The sequence below is a fragment of the Macrosteles quadrilineatus genome, unplaced genomic scaffold (assembly GCF_028750875.1).
Source record: "Macrosteles quadrilineatus isolate MER2022 unplaced genomic scaffold, UCM_ALF_1.0 Scaffold_6__1_contigs__length_79288215, whole genome shotgun sequence".
Taxonomy (NCBI): domain Eukaryota; kingdom Metazoa; phylum Arthropoda; class Insecta; order Hemiptera; family Cicadellidae; genus Macrosteles; species Macrosteles quadrilineatus.
In genome coordinates, this window is record NW_026542599.1 from 63,778,709 (window position 1) to 63,801,924 (window position 23,216).

A 23,216-nucleotide genomic window follows, 5' to 3' on the forward strand; every position below is an offset into this window, starting at 1 on the left:
GCTATCTCGATAAAATTGATTATTTTTGGCAGAAGTAGAAAGAGTAGTAATAACGATTTGAACACCTTTTGGTGTCAGGACGGAGTGGCCAGCAGTAGTGACAGTGATCTGCTACGTAGTGTCCCACCCTGGGCCCGTCGTAGTGGTGGAGGTAGTCTCAGTACAGCTCCACAAGTACCTCCGCCCCCTCTACCCGAGCCGTCCACTTCTGACACCACTGCCTGTGACAATGACGCAGCCACACTGGCAGCTAAAAAACAGAAGGTTAGTACCTGCAACTACTAGTATAACAATTTAAATTTTCATTACAAGTACCAAAAGGAGCCAAACACATGAACATCAAATTTCACGTGAGAGTTTCATTTACGAAGAGAAGCTGAGGACAGGTAATTGGAGGTAATGCCAGAAAATCACTTTTGGTTCAAGATCCATTTTTTTCATCACGATGCAAAAATACATACAGTAGACCTCCTCTTAACCGACCCTAATGAGACCGGACCTAGGTCGGATAACTCGAAAGGTCGGTTGAAACGGGCAATCCCTAAAATCATAACATAATGAAGTGCTATTCATTTGGAATTATATAATCATTATTTTGAAGTCATACTTGCATTATTTATAAAATAAACTACTCTTAGTCTTATCTCCTTTTTCGTATTGATAGAAAAGTCACAAATAAACACAAAACACGGTCAAGTCAAATAGGCCTAATTTTAGTGGAATATATTATTATAGTACTAGGCAAGAGTAAAAAAAATCCTTTTTTAATAGCTTTAGTACTATAATGTATAAATTTATGCTTTCCAAATCCATCATAATACAGTACAGAACCTTTTGTCAAAATTAAAAATACAAGCAACCATTTTCTTACAAGACAGGATGTTTATTTATAGCCTCTCAATTGAGGCTCGAGGCACAACAACTATTTTGACCTTGGAGTTGTTAACCCCTCTTCCCTGCCCTCCCTACAAGTTGCGTTGTTTGTTTACTCCAGCGATAAGATATGATAATCAGTTCTCAAAATCGTAACGGACTTTACGATGTGATAAATTTGCCGCACAGATAACAAATCAGATCAGATGTGCTCGTGCTACAAACTATGAAGACAAACTGACAATATGCTATATTTTTGTGATCAATACAAAATAACTTATTCTTAGTCATATCCTGTGGAGATAAGCGTATGGTTCAGTTCTCATCGCCCAGCGTGGGAGCGGAAATGCCGAGATTCCTAGAAAGCGGCGGTTAAACTGAACTGCTCTCAAAGCAAGGTCGGTTAAAACAAACTGTATTATTTTACGATCGAAGGCGGATAATCCGATTATCGGTTAATACGAGGTCGGTTAAGAGGGGGTCTACTGTATACAGATCAACATATATAGCCCAAGTTAAATAAATCTAATATATTGGGTGGAAAATGGTCAATATATTAGATTTTATTTTATATCTGATGTTCTGTATATGTATATTTTTGCATTGTGGTGAAAAATATCCTTCATAATTTGTACCAGATTGCTGATACTGTTTATTTTTACATTAAAATAACGTTAATTAAGCAAAATGTAATAGTTGTTATTTTACTCAGGTCTGTTATTCCGTATGCGAGTATTTTTGTGCTGTGACAAAAAGTATCGTTCTTGACATGCACCGAAAGTGATTTTCCCACACTTGCTCCAATCGCCAATTATCCATCCTCGGCTTTGCCTTTTATGTGAAAATAACTCTAGCAGGCTTGGCTTCGTCTAGCAATTGAAATTTGCTGTTCCTGTGATCGGCTTTGCCACACACATAAAACTTAAGGGCTCACCAGAAATATAATATTTCTCACTTTTTTTATTATTATTCGAAGTACAGTAGAACCTCTCTCAAGCGAACACTTCTTACTGGAATGGGTATATTAACAAAATTGGCCTAAGAAAAACGCCTAAATGCATCATGGACAAAGGAAGAGAAAGTGAATTACCAAACAGTGATTATTAGCCTTTAAATAAATGATCCTGGTTAAATTAACACCAATACAGCCAAATTAAATTAAATCAGTCCCAATTAAATTACTTGTTTTACAGGCTAAACAGACATTCATGAAGAGGGCTCGGAGTGTCGCAATCTTCTCTCTGAAGCTGAAGGAGCGGAGAGCTAAGGAAGCAGAGGGGGGAACTAAGAGTAAAGAGAAAGAGAAACCTTCCCCTAGAACTCCCATAGAGCCTACACCTGTCCCGATGGGAGAGCTCTCTTATATTCCTATAGAGAAACTCATACACCTTGACGATGTCAGGAAAAATAAGTAGTGCCTCACAAACATATCTGTCTCCTTTATTGGTGAAAAGGTATTTTTTTATTGATATTCCAAACTATTCATTGAAACCTGCAGGATTTTTCCCTGATTTGACCAATGTTTAGGCCTACCCAAAAAAAATTATTTTTCAGAATGGTATTACGACCTAATGGGAACTTTTATTTAAAACAGATATTTAGAAATCCTTCTTAAGATTGTAAGATTATTAGGGTGAAATAAAACTTCCAAATTTGTTGGCCTTCCGTGTAACGAATTAAACCTTATTTTTCTAATTAAGTAAATTGTTACATTAATCTAAAACCATTTACATCGACAGCAAGAATGATCCGGTACTTAAGTATACTGAGTAAAGCCGTTGTTAGCAATCCTCACTGCAACTACTAGTATCACTAATAACTAGATCAAATAGAATACTAATGGTTAGTAATTTTTAATGTGTGATCATGTCTGGTCCTTATGATCACAGAGTAAATCAGCCTGTGTATTTTAAGTCTAAAACTGTCAAAAAACAACTGTTTGTTTACCATTATGTTACAAATTGATACATTTTGTAGTTGATGTAATTTTAAGTTTTTTTTTATCAGTCCACTTTTTTGTGAGGATGAAAACATTGTTTTAAAATTTCTTTCTATTTTCTAGTTTTGTTTAGCAGCTATGCATGCTCAATCTTTTTTATTCAAATTGTGGATTATGTTATTTTTTTATTTTTAGTTGAATAACCTTAGTAACATTACTACAAGTCTAGTGTTTTACTTAATCAATATATAATATTCTATTCTAATGTGTTTTGCTATGTGTGTTTCAATTATTTTCTACATATTTCTAACCCATAAAAATCAAAATCTGAATAGTTTTAAATTTTTCTGTACCCATTTTATTACTAAACCAAAAAATCAATGGATTTAATAAAAAAGATAACTTTTCTATATCTTTATCCGTCCCAAAATTGAATTTCCAAAATGTTTATCAGGGTTAATTAAATACTCGAGCACACGAAACTTGGACAATTTTCTAATTTACATCTGCTTGAAGAATTCTACAATGGCAGTTTTGTAGTCTTCAGAAAATTCACTTGTTAGTACTGTAGCAATAGCTGCACTGCAATATTCATATGTATATAAGACTGATATGTGTTTAGGCGCTTTTGGTGGTTTTATATTATTATTATTATTATTATCATTATTATTAGCATAAAACTACTTTACTCTGTTTCATGTCTGGAGGTCTTTTGACGATTTGCAAACACATTAATCATGATTTAAGTCTTCAGTTATGATATAATTATTTTTCACAATAGATGATTTTAGTGATTATTAGTACCTAATGTAGCACTGAATAGAGGTCTTGCTTTACTACTCTACTAAATTAACAGTTTTCCCATTGCTGAAATCATGATTGAAAATACATGCGCTTTCCGTCATTCACTACTAACAATACAATCACATGTCACAACAATATCTTCTGTAAATCAGAGAAGGAAAATAGTTTATCTTTCCATAACAGGAGACTTCCTCTCGGACTGTATGCAAAATCAATAAACTTCAGCAACAATGAAGGAATATTGCAATAGAATCTGTACGTTCTGAACATTTTTATGTGGGTGAGGGAAACCTTTATGTTTATGTGCGAGTCATAACTGTTCCATCAAATCTGATCCCAACGAGTGGAAGTCTACTGTAATTACTTATCGGATAACTTTCATTCAGTGTCTGCAACTTTAAAGCAATTTAGGTATTGCACTTTTTAATTGATTGTGTTGAAATAATTGAAACAGAGAGAAGAAAAATGCTTCTGTGAATAAGGCTGTGTGTTAGACAAGTTTACAATAAGTTAAATTGAGTTCTTTTTGTAGTTAGACTGCGCTCAACTGTGTATATCGATGTCCGCTTGAATTTTCTTATCATAGAATCAAGTAGATGCACCTTTTAAGCGAGGGCACAACAAAATTCTAGAATTGATTGTGTTCAAATGGTACAGTTTTAATACCTAAACTAAGTGTAAATATTACTGCTGAGGTTTTGTAACAGTAAAATTAAATATTTGTATGCTCCTTAAGCAAATTTTAAATCTCATTTATTTAATTTTAACCATGGATTTTTTAAATTTATATAAATAAAGAGGTATGTTTTAAATTTTCATATTGGATTGTCTTTACTATAATGTTAGTTTCTCAATATGCAATAGTTTATAAACAAGAAAATTGTTTTTGTAAAAAATTACTTTCTTTCCTTAACTCATCTGTATTGAATTGTGTTTCCTTATACATTCCCTTTTTTGTTGTTTATGGTATGAAAAATAATCGAATACAGTGCTACACAGTTTTGTAGAAAATGCACTAAAAAACAAAAAGAAAATATGTTACGTCAGAGCTTTTGACTTGTCCATCATTTTTAATGTCAATGTTGTTGTTATGAGATAAAATCATGTTTTAAATACATAATACCGTACTCGTGTTTTACAAACACTACGATTTTAAACTATCTAAATGGAAGTGATTGATTGTGTTTTACATTAGCAAGTAATTTATACTACAGTTGAACCTCTATTAACCGTTAGGCAAGGACCGGGAGCTTTACAGTAAAGCTGATAACATAGATAATAGACGTATAACAGAAATCCTGTTGCAAACCAGTACAGTAACTTGATTTGGGAAGATATGAAATCCTGCACAAGTAAATAATACATATATTTATATTGCTTGCATACAAGTGTAATACAGAACTGTTATTTTGTATGTTGTACTGGTTTACTGTTCATACAGTGAAACAAAATCCCATTAAAAAATAATCAAAGTACTGTAGTGAGGTGACGGATAACGGATAACAGAGAGTGACGGTGACTCGAGGTTATACTGTAAAAGGTTATTTAAAGTCTTAAAACGTTGACAACCGGTTTACGTTTCTAATTGCATTTATTTTGTGCTATATTATTTGTAAATCTAAATAAGTTTTTAGTTCAATTACAATTATCTAGGTTGTTCTCTTATAGTTGTAATTATTATTAAAAATATTTTGTATAAATTTGGTACTTAAGTTATTAATTTAGGAGAGGTGGAACATTCAAACGAATCAATCAAGTTTTCAAACTCGACCGAAACTAACCTAATAAGCTATTTTAACCCTTAGAGTTCCAGGCGAGAAATAAAAGTAACGCTCAAAAAATGCCGATGATTTTTCCCGAAGGTCGCGCTAAAAATGCCGAGCGCGATCTGGCGATTTTTAAGTTAAAATTTCGTAAAAATCGAATTTTTGATATTTCGACCAACGAAAATCGATGTATCGCATCTAGTAACTTTCAACTCAATGTTGGGTTAAAAGAATCCGAGTATCCATTCGGTTGTTATGACAACTGTTCGATCATTACGAAACGTCCGGTCAGCCGGACGTTGGCACTTTTGGCTCGTTTTAAAAACGTCCGGTTCCCCGGACGTTGGCACTCAAAGGGTTAAAACCCAATCTAAAATGGTATTTTCAATGGTATCAAGTCTCTCCTTGAAGTAATATTCTATTGTTTTGGTTGCTTCCTTAGGACAGGAGGTAGAATATCTGCTGTTAATCTGCATTCCATACTTACCAGATAGTATCAGAAGTTTATTTTGGTAACATAGCAAGCTTGTCTAGAGAATAGTAAAGTTGGTCTGTTGGTTTCTGCTATGTTGGTATCCCTTCTAGGTTGTTACTGAAGAGGCACATGATCTGATCAGTTTACCCAAAATGTCACGTATTTTTGTTTTATCAAATTGGTTTTTACTTTTGTATCTTAAATGTTTTACAATATCAAAATTTAAGTTGGCAATATTATTGAACTGTTTATGACTGCTTTTGGAAAATAAGTCTCATAGATCAGCTGTAGTTTTCCTGCCTGTATTTTGTGCCACTTAAAACCTTAAAAAATTTGAATACATTATAATTGATTTACAATTAAATAAGATGTATTTCAAGTTCTATCTTTATTTCTGAAAATTAATAAGTTTATGAAAATAAATACTAAGGAAAAGTCATGCATTGAAAACTAGTGGTAAAAGTTAAATTTTTCAATCTCAATTATTAACACAGATTTTTGTTTATTGATGGACAGATAAACAGTATAACAATTTGAACAGCCTTATTTTTGGTGTTGGTGAACAAAGAACAAATTAAAATACATAGATTAAAAGTACTTTGAAATCACCTGAACTTTTAATACACTATTAGCTTTAAATTTCATTGGGGCAATCATGGAGGATGTTGTTCAACTATCGACAAGCCGCTACTTAAGAATGACTATTGACCAAGAACTAAGCTTTCATTCTCAATTGATTACCACTATCAGAATGATTTGTGTAATTTTATATTTCTTGTAATATTTTACTATAGAATGATAACTGTTGAACCATTTCTACAAAATTATGATAAGTTTTAAGTTTAATAGATTTAGTTACAAGAAAATTGCATTTGTTACATTGAAGTATTGACAAGTTTTGTATGCAGGGAACAACTTGACATTAGTTGCATGAGCTAAGAGTATTAACTGTTGTTATCTAGTTATTTGTGAACACATTGTTATTAATAAACTTAGTTTTAAAGATAAAACAGTTTTTTACTGTGAACCTTGACTTTAAAAACTTGTTGAATCTCAATGTAGTAGGTTTTAAAAGTTTGCCCCTAAATAATACTTCGTAATAAAAAATCTCAAGTTTTTTATAAAAGCCAACGACCACCTACTCACACACATATCACAGGCCTAGAGTTGAAATATTCAACACAATATCCTGTAAGTTCTTGTAAGGATGCACCAGGAAAGGGTTTTGAAAACGTTTAACTCTAATGGTTTTCATCCCTGTGTCTGAGAAGTAAAATAATAAAACCAATATTTTTGTTATTGGTATACTCAAATAGTTGTTTGTATACCAAAGTGCTGACAAATAGAAACGTGATGGCCTTTTCTTATTACAAATCCCATAGGGTTGGCCAGAAAACTTTGTGAGACACAATTGCAGATCTTGACGACTCCCATGATGCCATATTTATGTTGAATATTCAAACCACAACAAGAATGCATATCCAAACAAACAAAAACATGGCATGGCGATCAAAATTCAAAACGAGCGATCGTGACAGGGATGGGAAAAGTGAGAACAAGAAGGTGAATGGGCAGAGTGTCTCCCACACAGACCTACAGATTTTACATTCCCATTTTGATTGCTAAGCCATCCCATTCCCATAAAATATCCTAATAATAATATGAGTTTTTGTTTTAGCATTTCATTGGTGTTAAAATATTGAAAAGTAAAAAATGTCCCTTTTAAATTAAAAGTAATTTTATTAATTTAGAATGATGAATCTATATCTATAAAAGAGGAACTATGTATGTATGTGTGTATATATGTATTATACGTTATGGACTCTGAAAGCGCTTGACAGATTGTAATTAAACTTTCAGGCATTATTCAGCATCTTTCAAGGATGGTTCGAGTAAAGTTTGGTGCAGATCCGTCAAAAGGGCTCTGCCCCAGAGGGTTTTAAGTGGGCCAAGACTTTTTTATCTACAATGTTTACAAATAAATATAATTCAAATTATAACAGGTTACGTACCTTGACGTCCACAATTCCTTAGTCGGTATCCGTTGACTATAGTTTCGACTACTGCGTAGTCATTATCAAAAACGGAACGTTAAAATATTACATTTGTTGAATGTCGTCAAATCTTAAATACATTGAACACACAAACAAACATAACACGAACACGGTAGACATTTAACATAATACCGACTAAGGAATTGTGGACGTCAAGGTACGTAACCTGTTATAATTGATTACCAATTCCGGAAGGCTTCAACATGAATATAATTCAAAAGCAGATGTTTACTTTCACCAACTGTTTTGTAGGTTTGAATAATCACAACATTCTGTATTAGCAATAGTCATGATTTGAAATAGTGCCACAGTGTTTCTACAGAGTGCAGCACAGAAAACTATTTTACTTTTCAATAAGTCCAAATGTATTAAACCCCTATCGCAGCACACCTGTGCACTTAACAACGTTTAAATTCTCCAATGTTAAATATTAAAACATAAAAACCTTTATCAAAGTATTATGAACAATAAAAGGGATGACTTAAATACTTTAAATTTATGACAACAGCTAATTTGCACCCAAAAGGTGAATGAGCGTAGTGAACGAACATCAACCTGGAGGCGAGTAAGCGTAGCGAACGAGCTTACCTGAAAACAAGTGAGCGCAGCGAACAATTTCCAACCTGAAGGTGAGTGAGCGTAGCGAACGAACAATTAACCAGGACGTGATTGACCCATGCGAATACTTATGAAGTTAAGCGGGGCAAAGCCCGCGGGTACAGCTAGTTTTGTATATTTTGACAAAAAAAATTGTTTTTTTGGGGGGAGGCCTCTGTTGATCCGCCCCTGAATGTGATCTACTTTCATTACCATTACGTTATGTCAAACATGAGAAATTTTGCTGACGACTCGGAGAGAAATTAGATCCCTGTGTTGTGTTGTTGTGATATATTTAATTTGAGCCATAGTTAAACTATGATTTTCAGAGTATCGATCATATTATGATCACAAATTTTATATCAGAGACTAAAATATCCTGAGGAAATCTAGTGCATCGTCACAGGATTAAATCCTTTTAGAATGTGTCCGCACAATCAATTATTCAAGATATATATGCCTTCTAAAGTAATTTTGTTGGAATAACCTATGAATTTAATTTAATGGAGTTAATTGGATACCAGAGATTGTCGGTTGTCTTGTTTAAGTTAATTTGTGTGTCTACTATTTATGTCTGAATTCATTGTAACATATATATTAAGCTCTAATTTGTTTATATTTTATCGTCTACGAAATTCTATCTGTGGTTTTACCATCTTGGTATCTTTACCGAATCATCAAACAACCCAATTGGTAATTTCCTTTATATAACTCGACTTAGTATCCTAAATTGCAATAAAAGTGAAGGAATATGTTCTCTACTGTGAACATTTTTGGTTATTCTTGTTAAGTTATCTGTGGGTTGGTGGATACAGTAGAGTCCCGCAAACTCGGCCTAATGTGGACTGGAAGGGTGCCGAGTTTGTGAAAAGCCGAGTTATCGGGAACTAGGGTTAAAAACAAGTACAATACAACTTTTAAGCTTTTTAACCGCCTTTTTTATTTATATTCATATTACAAGTCAGTATAAAGTCATCAGATATTGTACAACCAATCCTTGGTACGAGTTGTGAATGATTTCACTTGAGCTAGCTTAAGTCCATGTTTAACTTGGACTCAAAAAAATCACAACTTTTCTGAGCCAGGAGATGGCCGAGTTATCCAGACTGCCGGGTTATCGAGTGCCGAGTTTGCGAGACTCTACTGTACAAGTTTTGCTTCTAACATTGATCAATAGGAAATGTGTAGGCCTATTAGTTATAGATTACGTTGTTTGTAAACCAGCTGGCTTATGTTTAGCTTTGAATACTTCATAAAGTGTAGGCTATAGTACTAACGTGAATTGATGAGTATTTTTTATTCCTCCATACCATCCGTTATTAGCACAATTTTCAAGCAAGAAGTAGAACTTACAACTTGTACAATTTTTTTTTTTATTGACAACTTGTATTGACACACTTTTAATCTTAAAGATTGCATATAAATTATTCTTAAATTCCTCTTTCATTCTTAGGCTGTAACTAAGCTATAGATAAAAATAGTCTATGATTCATAGACAGAATCTAATTTAAAAAAACAATAATCCGGCCCAGCTTAGCTATCCTACAATCTCCAGGGATGAACCCTGATGGTGGAATAGTGAATCTGATATGAACTACAGTGATGACGAAGATAGTGAAATAAGTTACAATGAATATTACAACATTGGAAACTATAACTCAGAAGACTGTGAGATTGAGCAACAGGATAAGTGCAAAAAAGATCCAGAGTTCTTTGATTACCAGTCTTAGTGTGGAAGAGGTTGAGTGATTGCTCACTGAGTCAGTAGAAACTCCTAAGCACTAGTCTCCAGATTCATTTTTCTAAGTCGTCCGGTTGCCGAAGCAGAAAGGACTAAGCAAGAGACAGACCCTCGTCAACCATTACACGGCCACAAACCTGCAGAGCGACGGCTTCGGTCCAGAAAGAGCTTTTAACCCAGACACGAGTCCTGGATGGATCACTCTCAAGCAATCGGGTGGCAAGGTGGGAGGCCATGTTGACTAGCCCTCCCATACCAGCCAGGGAGGAACTGGCTCCTGGTGGAGGCCTTCATTACACGGTGTGGAAGACCCTAAATCAAATTAGGGTCGAGGTACCGAAATGCAAGACAAACATGCATAAATGGGGTCTCTTACCACATGAAGAAAACATCTTGTGCGCGTGTGGTGCTAATCAGGATCCTGGCCATCTGCTGATCTGCCCACGCCTAGACCAGTCTTGCACATTAGATGATCTTTTACATGCGAATGACAAAGCCATATCGGTAGCTAATTTTTGGAAAAGCGAAGTCTGATTTCCGGACATGGAAAGTAAGTCTCCAGATAACACCCTCGCTAGCCAAAATGCTGTTGCACACCCACGAGTGGACTATTCCTACAATCATCAGTGAGTAACAATCAGATGCTTCTCGTCTCTGCTTCGTTACGTCCAAGATTAAGCCTCTGACCCAGCCTGAACCTGTGTCCAATTGCCTGCACAGTTCCCAACTATTGATTGGAACTATTGATGGATGTTTCTACATTGCTGGCCAAGTGTGTAGATACACCCTGCAGTACACCTATCCCTACGCCTGCTACATGGAACCTAGATCCCGTATGAACTGTTTGAATATCAACAAGCTCAGCTTGAGGCAGAAATTGAAAGTCTCTCTTGGATAATAGAACAAGCTGAATCTGCAGGTAGAGGAGACTTAGAGAATCAGTCTCCTCATATATAAATGGCATGACTTTGTTGCACTACATAAGAGCCTTGCATGTTTTAATGGTCCTCTAACAAAATCAGAATGATCAGCTTTTTAATAATCAAATCAAATCAATTTATTGTTGTAGACATTTCACAATGCTTTAACAATCGTCATAAAATAAATGCTGTTATTAATACAGCAAATGAATACTTAAATGTAATCAATCAATATAATAAGTTTAGTATTAAAAAAATATATAAATACAGGCACAATTAAATAGAAATATTCTGACATGTAAAAAAATGGGCATTTTTGTATTAAATGTTTTCAATTTTGATTTGAAAGTGTTCAAGGACAACTCCCAAGACTCCACTGATAAATTACTAAACAATTTAGCAACCATGTATTGAATGTTTTGTTTGGCTCTTTGAGTATTTACAAAGCACTGTTTGCAAGTTGTTTTAAAATCTGGTTTCATAATTATGTCTATTTGAATTTTCTGAGAACATTTCTAAATGATTTTTTACATACAACAGAACTTGAAGAATATATATTGCAGGCAAAGTTAAAATTTTGAAATGTTTAAATATAGGTTTACAGTGAGTTCTAGAGCATAGGCCTACACCACTTACAAGCCTTATCGCTCTTTTTTGCAATTTAAATAACTTTTTGGTATATGATTGGAAACCCCACACCAATATTCCGTAACTCAATAAACTATGTATCTGTGCATAATACACTGTTATCAAAACATCTTGTGTTACACAACCTTTTATCTTCTTTGTAATAAACCTCTGGATGACTGGTACCCGGCTAATGGCCTGGCCTTAAATGTAAAAAAACAAATATTCAACTTTTCTGCTAACTACAGGGAAGGAGGGAAGATTCAAACCACATTACCCTTTTCAATCATTATACTACCAGAACAAAATTGAAACATTCTTGGATAAATTGTAATAAGAAACTTAACTGGGCATGTCAAACTGAAGTTAATAATCAAAAAAGAAAGTTTTTATAACAATAATTTCATAAGTAATACATCTGGAAAAAATAAAACACAATTAATAATATAAAATGTGTATTGTGTATCTCTCATCATTAATTACATAATTGTGGTATCTTGATCATGGGTAACGCTCCTCATTCAAAAAATATTTTTAAATTACAAAAAAAGTAATGAGTTAATGGTATAGTTGCTTGTAGAACCTCCAGTATTAACAATACGGGTAATGCTCCTCATTCAAAAAAGATTTTTAAATTACAAAAAAGTAATGAGTTAATGGCATAGTTGCTTGTAGAACCTCCAGTATTAACAATACAATGGGTAACGCTCCTCATTCAAAAAAGATTTTTAAATTACCAAAAAGTAATGAGTTAATGGCATAGTTGCTTGTAGAACCTCCAGTATTAACAATTAACAATACAATGGGTAATGCTCCTCATTCAAAAAAGATTTTTAAATTACAAAAAAGTAATGAGTTAATGGCATAGTTGATTGTAGAACCTCCAGTATTAACAATACAATGGGTAATGCTCCTCATTCAAAAAAAGATTTTTAAATTACGAAAAAGTAATGAGTTAATGGCATAGTTGCTTGTAGAACCTCCAGTATTAACAATACAATGGGTAATGCTCCTCATTCAAAAAAGATTTTTAAATTACCAAAAAGTAATGAGTTAATGGCATAATTGCTTGTAGAACCTCCAGTATTCACAATTAACAATACAGTTCTCATGGTCTGGCCAGGATTCTTTCTTAGCGAAACCATTGAGTATACACACTTCCAACCTAAAGTTTCTCCATAGATAAATCATACTCCCTTAGTAGATTTGTCATCCTTATGGAACAGCTGAAGCCAATTTTATTGTTGGTTCTGTACGTCCAACTGTAGAGGTTATGTTTTGTTTACAATTTGTTTCTTGTTATTTCAGTCATTTAAAATCTCATTTAACCAAATAAAACGATTTAATCATAAACAATAACTGGTCTCCTAGTTATATAACCAAATAGTAAAGCACAAATCATGAAAATAACACTAAAATAATAGAAACAAAATGTTCTCTACCCCAGCGAACAGTGTGGACGTACATGAACTAGACACAAAAAACAAGCTTCAAAATTTACAATGGGATAAGGAGTCTACTTGTGTTGCTTAGTCTATGGTTTCTCATCCTGGTCAGACTATGAGAACGGGCTTTTACAGGGGGTTGTATTAAGTAAATATGAGTATTTGTTATTTTATAGTCTGAAAACCTCAAAGCTCCATCGGTTTAGAGGATGTATTAAAAATAGCTTTAAAAAACAAACAAAAGTAGTAGGCTATATTGTGTCTTTTATCCCCCGATGAAGGGTTATGGAGGTATAGGTAAGAAAAAAATAGTATTCCATAAAATTTAAAGTGACAACTGTTGATGAAAATCCACTTTTGATTTGATTGGGTGTAAGAGGGTGAAGCTATCCAGCATGATGAGTTTAACCATTGGGTATACACTTAACTTGATAGCACTCAAGTTTTGTGTGTTAAGTGTTAAAAACTTATGTTTAGGTATATGTTGTTGGGTAATGTAATGTTTAATGTTAAATTTTGACAGCTTTGAGTTTAAATCAGCCAATACACCAATTATTATAAAATTATTTAATGAACCTAAAGAAATTATTTTACGATCCATATTTAAAAACTGCATTGCTTTTGTTGTTCTAATAAATTGTTCTTAGTAGACTCAGTGGCGTAACTAGTCTGACTGCGCCCCAATGCAAGTATTCTCCGTGGCTCCTATTCATAGACTCATTCTCCCCAATAAGCTCCAACAAAACTAACATTTTGACATTTCTCCATACTTCCACACTTCCTAAATAATATTTCACTAGCCTACACACGACATTGTACAAGCACTATCCAATCAGAGAAAGATTATTCAAAGAAACATCATTTATTAAGTAGGCTTATTTTTAAAGTTAATTACTTAAAAAAATATTATTCAAAAATCATTTGAAAGTAAAATTAAGTTAGGCTACTAAACATTTCCAAACACCATCAACATAACTAGTAAGGATTGCATTACATACTTACAATTAATTAATGTACTTTTTAGGACAATAAAATATAGACTAGAGGCCTACTTCTTACTTTACTTAACATGTTATATTCATGCATGTCCTATACAGCATTACCGATATAGCAAGCTACAATATAATGTTAATTTTCCGTACCAGCTAAAGTGTCAGCAAAATCCCATTTTTTTTTTTACATGTCTATCTTTGGTAGTTTTTTCACTTGTTCATCTTTGTTTTTTTCCTTTTTTTTCGGAACTCAACGCCACTAGGTCTTTTGTATGGTCGCCATTTCATAAAAAAGTATTTTCGTCCATTTCGTTCAGTATATCATAACAAAATCTACTAAAACGCACCAATAAACGGTCCACTAATTTCTATTGTATAACAAATACATTGTCTAAAGTTGTTTTGTATTGTTACAATACAAATAACACTACTGGACCGCACGATCGTACAACAAAGACTGACAGGGACATGTAGTTGTGGTTTCTAAAATAATACTGAAAGATTTGATCCCTCTATCTTTGTAGCTAACAAGGATAAATAAACAAGAGCAGTCTATTCTTGTTATAAGCGCAGCTGTGCAACATTGCACCGAGGAGATAACAATAATAGTAAACAAAAGAGTCGCAAACATTCTGTTGTGACTGTAACGGAGTAAAGTACCATGAATATTTTTTTACATTTAATTTTAGTAAGCTACAGAAAGTTTGGCTTCAACATATTTTTTTGCTAAAAATTTTCCAGAGTATCAGTTTTAGCCCCCCCTCCCCCTAAGACCTGCATCTCATTGCATTGGTATTAGTTACGCCACTGAGTAGACTGTGTTTGAATGTTGACATGGTTAAAATGTACAGACTACAATGGCTAAAGAATGTACAATTTTTAGTAGGGTAAGTTAAATCACAATAATTATGAATGTTGTCCTTGTTACAATTATTAAAAGAGAGACTTAAAATTCACCTGAATAATGATGGTAGTTAACTGGTTTTGTATACTGTTCACTCAATTTCAAGTTTTGATTTAAGGCTCTGCATCCGTGAAACAAGATCAGCAACAAGAGAATCAACATACAAGAGCTTGTTGTCCAATGTTTTATTCTGTTCCGCAGAAGATAAGAAAGTGTTGATCAAAGCTAAACTGTCGTTAATGGTACCACAATTTGTCTTTATTCTGGAAATGGTGAAGTCAACCTGATCATCAGACTCATTCCGACTTTCCTCCTCAGTAGTGACCTCTACAATCAAATAGTCAGAAATATTTTCGTCCATTTCATGGAATTTAGTGACAGCAACATATGGTGAAAGTTCTTGACAAAGATACATATGCAACTTGTGGACATGTACACACAATGGGTGTTCGTCTGGACAGCTGCATTGATACATGTGACGACACAATTGATGACACTCAAGGAATTGACATCTAAAAGTGCAAGAGTCTTCAGAACATACCAAGCTATATTGAACAATTGCATAATGCTCAGTCCCCAAAAACATTTCCCAAATATTTCCCAATACTTTAGAAATAGCAGCATTACTTATGAGTACTCCTTGTTCATGTCGTTCAACTAAACCTTGGTGCACCGGGGATAAAAACTCTTCTGTTGAATCTGTTAATTGGAAAGGATCTTCTAATTCCATTAGTTTGAGGGAATTGATTAAGTGAATTAGATTTGTATTGACACTTTTCTTGAGATTAACCTTTAACCTGTTGTGAAAGGCTTGCAAGAGTCCGATGGTATTCACATCGCCATGAGGGAACCCCCGGTGGCACATTGCCCATTTCTCTGGCCTAGTGAGGAAGTTTTTTTTAAAATATTCCAAGTACTGAACTACTTTTCTGTTTTGTTCATATTTTGCTACAAACTCGTTGCAGAGACGAGTAAACAAAGTCACTTCGTGTGCTGTTATCATCATTTCGATCTCATTTAACATTTCCTGAAAAATATTCCCGTTGACATAAGACTTAAGTTTGTTTTTCGTGTTATTAAATATATGCCACAAACATATGATGTGGTGGAACTCTCTTGAAAATCCAACATTCATCGAACTGATAATAAAGTTATTGTCACTAGTTAAGACACAGTTTATGTCAAACTCATTGCCAATTCGAGCCTTAATGCTGCTAAAGAAGAACATTAACGATGCAGTATTTAATCTGCTAGTTATACAGTGACAGACTGGCTTCCCAGCACGGTTTTCATCTACAACCATACATGTTATTAAATGAAATTTATAACGGTTAGTACCAGAAGCTATGTCAACAATCATTATTTGTTTGCCATATTTTTTCAAAAGTTCCAATTGACTTTTTGTCTGCATTGCAAACATAAATAGATTGTTTGACTCAGGTAAATCATTCATGCTTATTGGGCCATGTACAACCTTTCCCTCAGTAGGTTTAAAAATCAAAAGAGAGTCATCTCTAGCCATATTTTGGGCTAGTAAATAAACTGCCTCAGCATCTTTCTCGTCCATTCTAATGGTCTTTTGTTTATTTGCAGTTGCTTTCATTTTTCTTCTGAAGAGAATATTCAATTTTTGATTCTTAACATTAATCCTGGTTTGCAGATCTGGTGACATTATGATTTTTTTCATTATGCTGTTGGGAGATACTTGATCCATACATTCCTCATTGATTAGGGTAGAAGTGTTTTTACGCAAAGGGCGGTGGACTACATCTTGGGGGTTGCACTGGTGACAGTGAGTAGGCAAATATTGCAAACATATTTTTTCATTTTCATCTTTCCAAACCTTCATTTTGGCAAAGCAAAAATCTCCAACTTTAACTCTCCCTCTATGGACTTTCCTGTTTGTCTTTCTCTTAGAATGTAACTTAGCACTTCCATCTCGTTGGCAATAAAAGTGTTCATATTTCTTACCCTTATTACTCGATCTCTTTGTGAAACATGAATAAGTCTTTTCTTCTTCTAATCTCTTCCACTGTAAGAACTCGTCATAAGTTTCAAATTTCTTTTCGACAAAATCTTTTATCTCAAAATCTTGATGACACGCACGCAAATGTCTAACCAAACCTGATTTGTGGACAAATTTCTTGTCACAGCTTTTTACTAAACAGGGTGTGCTACATTTGGGAACTGTGCCTGAGCATTTTGTAACATGTTTTTTAATGTAGTCGTCACTATAAAAATTGTTACATGTAGGACAAGTACTTCCACTTGATCTAGCACTGTTAGAAGGGCAACATTTCTCATGTCTTATGCAGTTTCTTTTCGCCGTAAACAAATTTCCACAAAACTGGCAAGTGTATCTATTGATACAAGGTTTATCGATAGTCCCACAATTCGACAACATCTTTCAGTACGACAGCTCGATCATCTGAAAAATAGTTTAATAATATAAACCAGATGTAATTGCAATATAGTAAACTTTCATAAGTCTAGGCAATCAAAAAAGAACGTTCCCTTCAAAATCTTTCTACAACAGGACAAAGCAAAATTTCACAGTCTAATAATAACAGTTTTGAAATTTTGCCTTATAAATTAGGCCTAGGGCCTAGGGGTTCAATTTAGACCAGACTACATCCTAACTCAAACTATTTACCACATAATCTACAAACCTTCCAATTGAAACAACATAACAAATGCAAAGGGTGGCAAAGTGGCTGTCAACAGACGAAGGGTTGAACATCGGCTGCTAAGTACATAAATAGATAGCCTAGTGTCAAGTGTCTATTGTCATAACTTTTACCAAGGGTGTAGTCAGAATTTTAGTTTGGCAGTGCTGACATTCACAGGTCAGTAGGAGGGGGGGGGGTTTATAACCCACAGGAGATCCGGAGGTTTGGTTAATTCTAGAGCAAAATAATTTTTTTCCTGGGTTTAAGGCGATTTGAGCATTTAAAATCTCTTATTTCAATTCATAACAGACCATAGGAACGTAACACCGAAGGGAGAAAACCAGGGTAAAGGTAAGGTACTTTGTGCCTTACCTTTACTGTTTGACTATTAGGCTTAGGCCTAGTATTACTAACACAGTCAAATTCATTAGGATGAAAAATTAAGAAATAATAACTAAAAATGTGATTTTTATTAGTTTAAAAATTAAACATTGATTGTTCTAAATTGATGGCATGGCATCAAAAGCGACAAGAAAACAATCTTCTTGGGCACGATTGCCATTACATCCAACAGAGAATGACAATGCCATACCGTTAGTGAAGAGTCGAAGAGTGCAATAACACACGTACGACATCAACACAGGTTTAAATAAATAATTAAATCTTTACTGTCACATAACGTTTACATAATTATAACAATGCTATAAAACAGGTGACATTGTCAAAATACAAATAACTTAAAACTAAGGAGTTATAAAAGACTAAAATAAACCAAAACTATAATAATAAAAGTGTTATAAACATAATGTATCAGTTAAAAAATTTAGTTAAGCCTAAATAAATTTATTTTTACACAACTTTATCAGATAAGAACTCATCTATAGGCCCCTACTGTAATAGGTTTTTCTTAAAAGAAAATTAGCAAGGCTGCTTTTGAAATGCTTGGACTGTATTTTGTTCTTTCATTCTTGAGATGGTTTATTAAATAGTTTTTTGCCCAAATGTATGTCGCGGTTTTTTCTACTAATGAAAGACGATGCCGCCGATATTGAAAGTTAGTTTTAAACTTAGTATCATACCTATGCTCAACGTTTTCCCTACCTACATAATTTTTCAAAATTTCCTTCTACCATCAAAAGTGTTTTAAAAATTGTTTTAAACTCGGAACAGTCATTACTCCTAATTCTTTAAAAACTGGCTTACATGATGTTCTCCATGGTACAAATGTCATTATTCTTAAGCATTTTTTCTGAATCTTAAAAATTAAATCAATGTTTGATACAAAACCCCAGAATTCAACAGAAGTAGGCATATGCATAAGTTGACTTATGCATATGCCTACTAGGGTGCTAGGGTTAATGTTCATTAACCCTAGCGCCGGCAAACGCCGGATATATGGCGCGAACGGCCGCAGCCGAAATGGCAACGCCGGATATACGGCGCCAATGCAGGTGTTATAGTATATATATTATATTTTTTTTTTTTTTAGTTTTGTTCATTTTTTTAGGGATTCTGTTTTAATAATAAGTTAACCCTAGAGCTGGCACTAGTGTAACGCTGTACTGGCATGGGGATATTAATTGATTTAAGTAATATATCATTTTTAAACCATCATAAAAATTAGAAATAGCAACATAACTATGGATTATTAACTTATATATCATTTTGTTCGAAATAAGACAAAGAACAATAATAGGCCTATTAAACTAAAAAAATTTTAGTTTTTCCAAATTGTTGGCATTATTACTTTTTTTATAAAATGTTTTTATATTCCGTCGTGTAGCTGTGCAGGTAAGACTCATCATCATAAGGTAAATTGTAAAGTTGTAGTAAATTTTGTGCCGATTCCAAAAATATATGGTTTATATAGCTTATTTTGTGTATTTTGTTTGATAGCCCTATTATTATGTTGATCGTACCCCCGCGCTAGTACCAAAATATTCATCCAACCCAGGTCATGTACAAAAACGTACACCTTATATAATATATATAATAATATAGCCTATAATAATAATAATAATATAATAATATTATTAATAAAAATAATAATAGGCCTATATAATAATAGGCCTATATATAGTACGTATAGAAATACGTACTAGTTTAATAAAAATGAATTTCAGGGTAGGCCTAATCTGGTTTGTATTATTTAACCCTCCAAGTGTCTCTAGTTTTGGTCTTAATGTTAGCCCATTTATTGCGCAATCGCAGGGTTTTATTAAAATGTGGTTATATATCATTTTGTTTGGAAAAATATGGGCTTCAACGTAACATATAAAACATTACAAAAAAAATGTTCAACAATTTTTGTGGGGTTAACATTTCTCAAAAATTATAAAATAAATGAAAAAAATTTATGTTTGCGCTCAATAAATTGTTATAATTTATAGGACTACAAATATTTTAAAATAGCCACTTTGTTCAGAATTTTATGAGGATTCCAAAAATATAATAATATATAAGGAAGTTTATTTGCAAATAAATAATTTATGGGCAAAAAACAGATTTTGGTACATAGCGTTTAGCTAAGAATGCATAGCCTAACCATAGCTAGGAATCTGGCTGATAATTTACATCAATATCACTACGGTACCTACTTCTTCAGGATCATCAACCAGCCCTTCAAAATCAATTAAATCTTCTTATAATGCACCACGTATATCACTACTTTTGATTTTTAACACTAAAACAACGATAAACGTAATAAAACACATCAGTCATCGGAACGAGGTTAACCAAGCTGTTTACAAATACGCATGTCAGCTGTCTGCTACAATTATGATCGGCTCGAGAAAAAAAAAGCGCTTAGAGACAGACCTCGGGAGAAAGGTTAGAATCTGCCAAAAAAACGATACCTAACTCGATCAAGTTCAATCCGATTTAGTCAGTCATAGAGCCTTCGCCGTAAACAGTGTTTGTGAGTCGCAAAAGCGACACAAAACACTACACAAAGTGTGTTATGAGTCGCTTTTACGACACATAACACTCGAAGGGTTAAAGAGTCCCAATTAAAGGGTAAATTAACTGTCTAGGTGCCAATTATGACTTGTGCCCCCATTAACTTAGTGGACAAAGGGTTCTTTTACGGCAATAAGTTTAAGTTAGTGCTATAGTTAGGCTAGTTACAAAATAGCTTATTCCCTATCCCTTTAAGACCCAGCACACTCATTTGTGTAGGTAAATTTTTAAGTCCTGACAACTTAACCAACACTAAGTTATTGTGTAGTTTAGGTTAGATGTTTATTTGTTTTTTTGAAGTTTCTGGATCTTTCTGTTGCTCAGACCTGTACGCATCGATTGTGTAGGTTATGGAGATCAGCTGGGAATTTTTGTTTTGCAGTCTGCCTTCATGTCTTATGGTAACACTGATTGTTTTGTTGCAATGTCATGGTAAGATAGGAGAAAGAGGCAACTGTTAAGGATAATGCCTGTTTTATTTATGTTTTTAAACGTATATACGGTAATGCTAATTATTGCTGCACCTGAAATGGTTAATATGGTATCATGAAGGTTTCGTCTAACAAACCTAATCAATAATTTTAGTATTTGAAATCTAGGTTAACCCTCCGAGTGTCACGCGTCATAAAAACGACGCACAACACACTTTGTGTAGGGTCACGCGTCGCTTTTAAGACGCACAAACATCGTTTACGGCGAAGGCTCTATGACTGACTGAATCGGATTGAACTGGATCGAGTTAGGTATCGTTCTTTCCGTAATATTCTAAGCTTTCTCCAGAGGTCTGTCTCTAAGCGCTATTCATTTTAGTTCCGAAAATATTGTAGTAGACAGCTGACGTGCGTGTATTTGTAAACAGCTAGGTTCCCCCGGACCGATGACTGATGTGTTTTATTACGTTTATCATTGTTTTAGTGTTAAAAATCAAAAGTAGTGATATACGTGGTGCATTATAAGAAGATTTAAGTGGTTTTGAAGTGCTGGTTGATGATCCTGAAGAAGTAGGTAGTGATATTGATGTAAATTATCAGCCAGATTCCTAGCTATGGTTAGGCTATGCATTCTTAGCTAAACGCTATGTACTGAAATCCGTTTTTCGCTCATAACTTATTTATTTGATAACTTACCTCGCTATATGATTATATATTTGTAATCCTCATTAAATTTAGAACAAAGTGGCTATTTTCAAATATTTATAGGCCTATAATTTATACAATTTTATTGAGCGCAAACTTATTTTTTTTTTGAAAATTTTCAAAATTATATTTTTTTTACCTAAAAATTTTTTTTTGAAAAAATGTTCCTTATGTTTTATATATAATATTGAAGCCCATGATTTTCCAAACAAAATGGTATATAGAACATTAGAATTAACATTGTTTTAAGCTTCTCAGATCCGTTTTAATAAAACCTTGCAAAGGGGCCAAAAATAGGTGGACATTAAGGCCTAAACTATGGACACTCGGAGGGTTAAAAACCAACATTTATTCAAAATTTGCTCAGGACTTAAAGCGGTCAAGATGACTAAGATTCCCGGGTCTGAAAGGGTTAAAGGGGAAATTCGCTAAAAGGCTATGATTTATATAATTTATTTTAAAACAAATAAAATCATTATGTTTAGGCCTAAACTTATTTTGTACAATCGGTTCTCAATTTAGGCCTAAAAGGCCTAAGTTATAGGTCGTGACCCACTGGTTTTATAGTCCTAGGCTATAAATTGTGGGATTTGGATTAACTTAATATTGTCATAATTTATTTAACAATAGGCCTAGTAAATCCACCCTCAACCAAACCTTAACTTACAACAGCTCGGCCCTAGGCCTAACTCTTTCCTATTTTAGGCCTAACTTAAATATAAGGCCTATCCTAGGTCATATAATTTAAAGGTAAGTAAGTTATACCTACCTAATTAAACCATGGCTGTTAAAAGCTGAGCTGAGCTGATATATTTTCAAAACTTACATCAAAATAACCAATGGTAGGCTAGGAGAAAATAATTTTAATCCTGCACGTATTCACGGTAGAAACTAGTAAGTAGCAAACTGTCCATCCATGGCAAGAAGATTTTAAAAAGGTTAGATAAGTTAAGTTTTGTCTAGTAAGTTAAGAGAAAGTTAAGAGATAACTTAGGGGTTACTTTTACTTTTCGTTTTTCTAATTCTCTTATTCTATTCACTAAACTTTTCTAGGTTAGTTTTCGGTTTTCTGTTTTCACTTTCCTGTTTCCTTCCTTACTTCCAGTTTCGAGTTTCCCCACCCCACTCCACAGTTTTATAGCAAAATACCCCCGCCGCAGCAAACCTGCCGACTAAGCGAATTTCCATTTGTCTGAATTGATTTTCAGTTAAATATATTTTAATAACATTAGGTTTAACGAGTACCTAGGTTTGGGTACGATGCCATAGCTTATAATGTCATAGCTTATAATTGCGAATATGTTGCATAGCTTATA

General features: G+C 33.7%; 2 protein-coding genes across 4 annotated transcripts in view; one reads left to right on the forward strand and one right to left on the reverse strand.

The window, feature by feature from the left end:
* The window catches only part of LOC128996186 (anoctamin-8-like), a 32,906-nt gene extending 30,073 nt beyond the window's left edge, over window positions 1-2,833 (forward strand). The window contains exons 19-20 of the mRNA XM_054421324.1: window positions 79-264; window positions 2,067-2,833. Coding sequence (XP_054277299.1) covers window positions 79-264; window positions 2,067-2,288 — 408 coding nt within the window. The 3' untranslated portion in view covers window positions 2,289-2,833. The remainder of the gene's footprint in view (window positions 1-78; window positions 265-2,066) is intronic.
* LOC128996187 (uncharacterized) lies at window positions 70-22,970 on the reverse strand. Of its 3 annotated transcripts, none has more exons than XR_008491026.1 (2): window positions 22,670-22,970; window positions 70-250 (listed from the first exon to the last, which is right to left on the reverse strand). XR_008491026.1 is itself a non-coding variant. In XM_054421326.1 (2 exons), exon 2 carries the CDS (start codon window positions 17,539-17,541, stop codon window positions 15,229-15,231), a length of 2,313 nt encoding a protein of 770 aa, XP_054277301.1. In that variant the 5' UTR covers window positions 17,542-17,565; window positions 22,727-22,970; the 3' UTR covers window positions 12,235-15,228. The 3 variants fall into 3 exon arrangements, 2 of the variants coding, with proteins under 2 accessions (XP_054277301.1, XP_054277300.1); XM_054421326.1 differs by lacking the exon at window positions 70-250 and adding an exon at window positions 12,235-17,565 and having other exon boundaries at window positions 22,727-22,970; XM_054421325.1 differs by lacking the exon at window positions 70-250 and adding an exon at window positions 12,235-17,565.
* Between the last annotated feature and the right edge of the window lie 246 nt (window positions 22,971-23,216).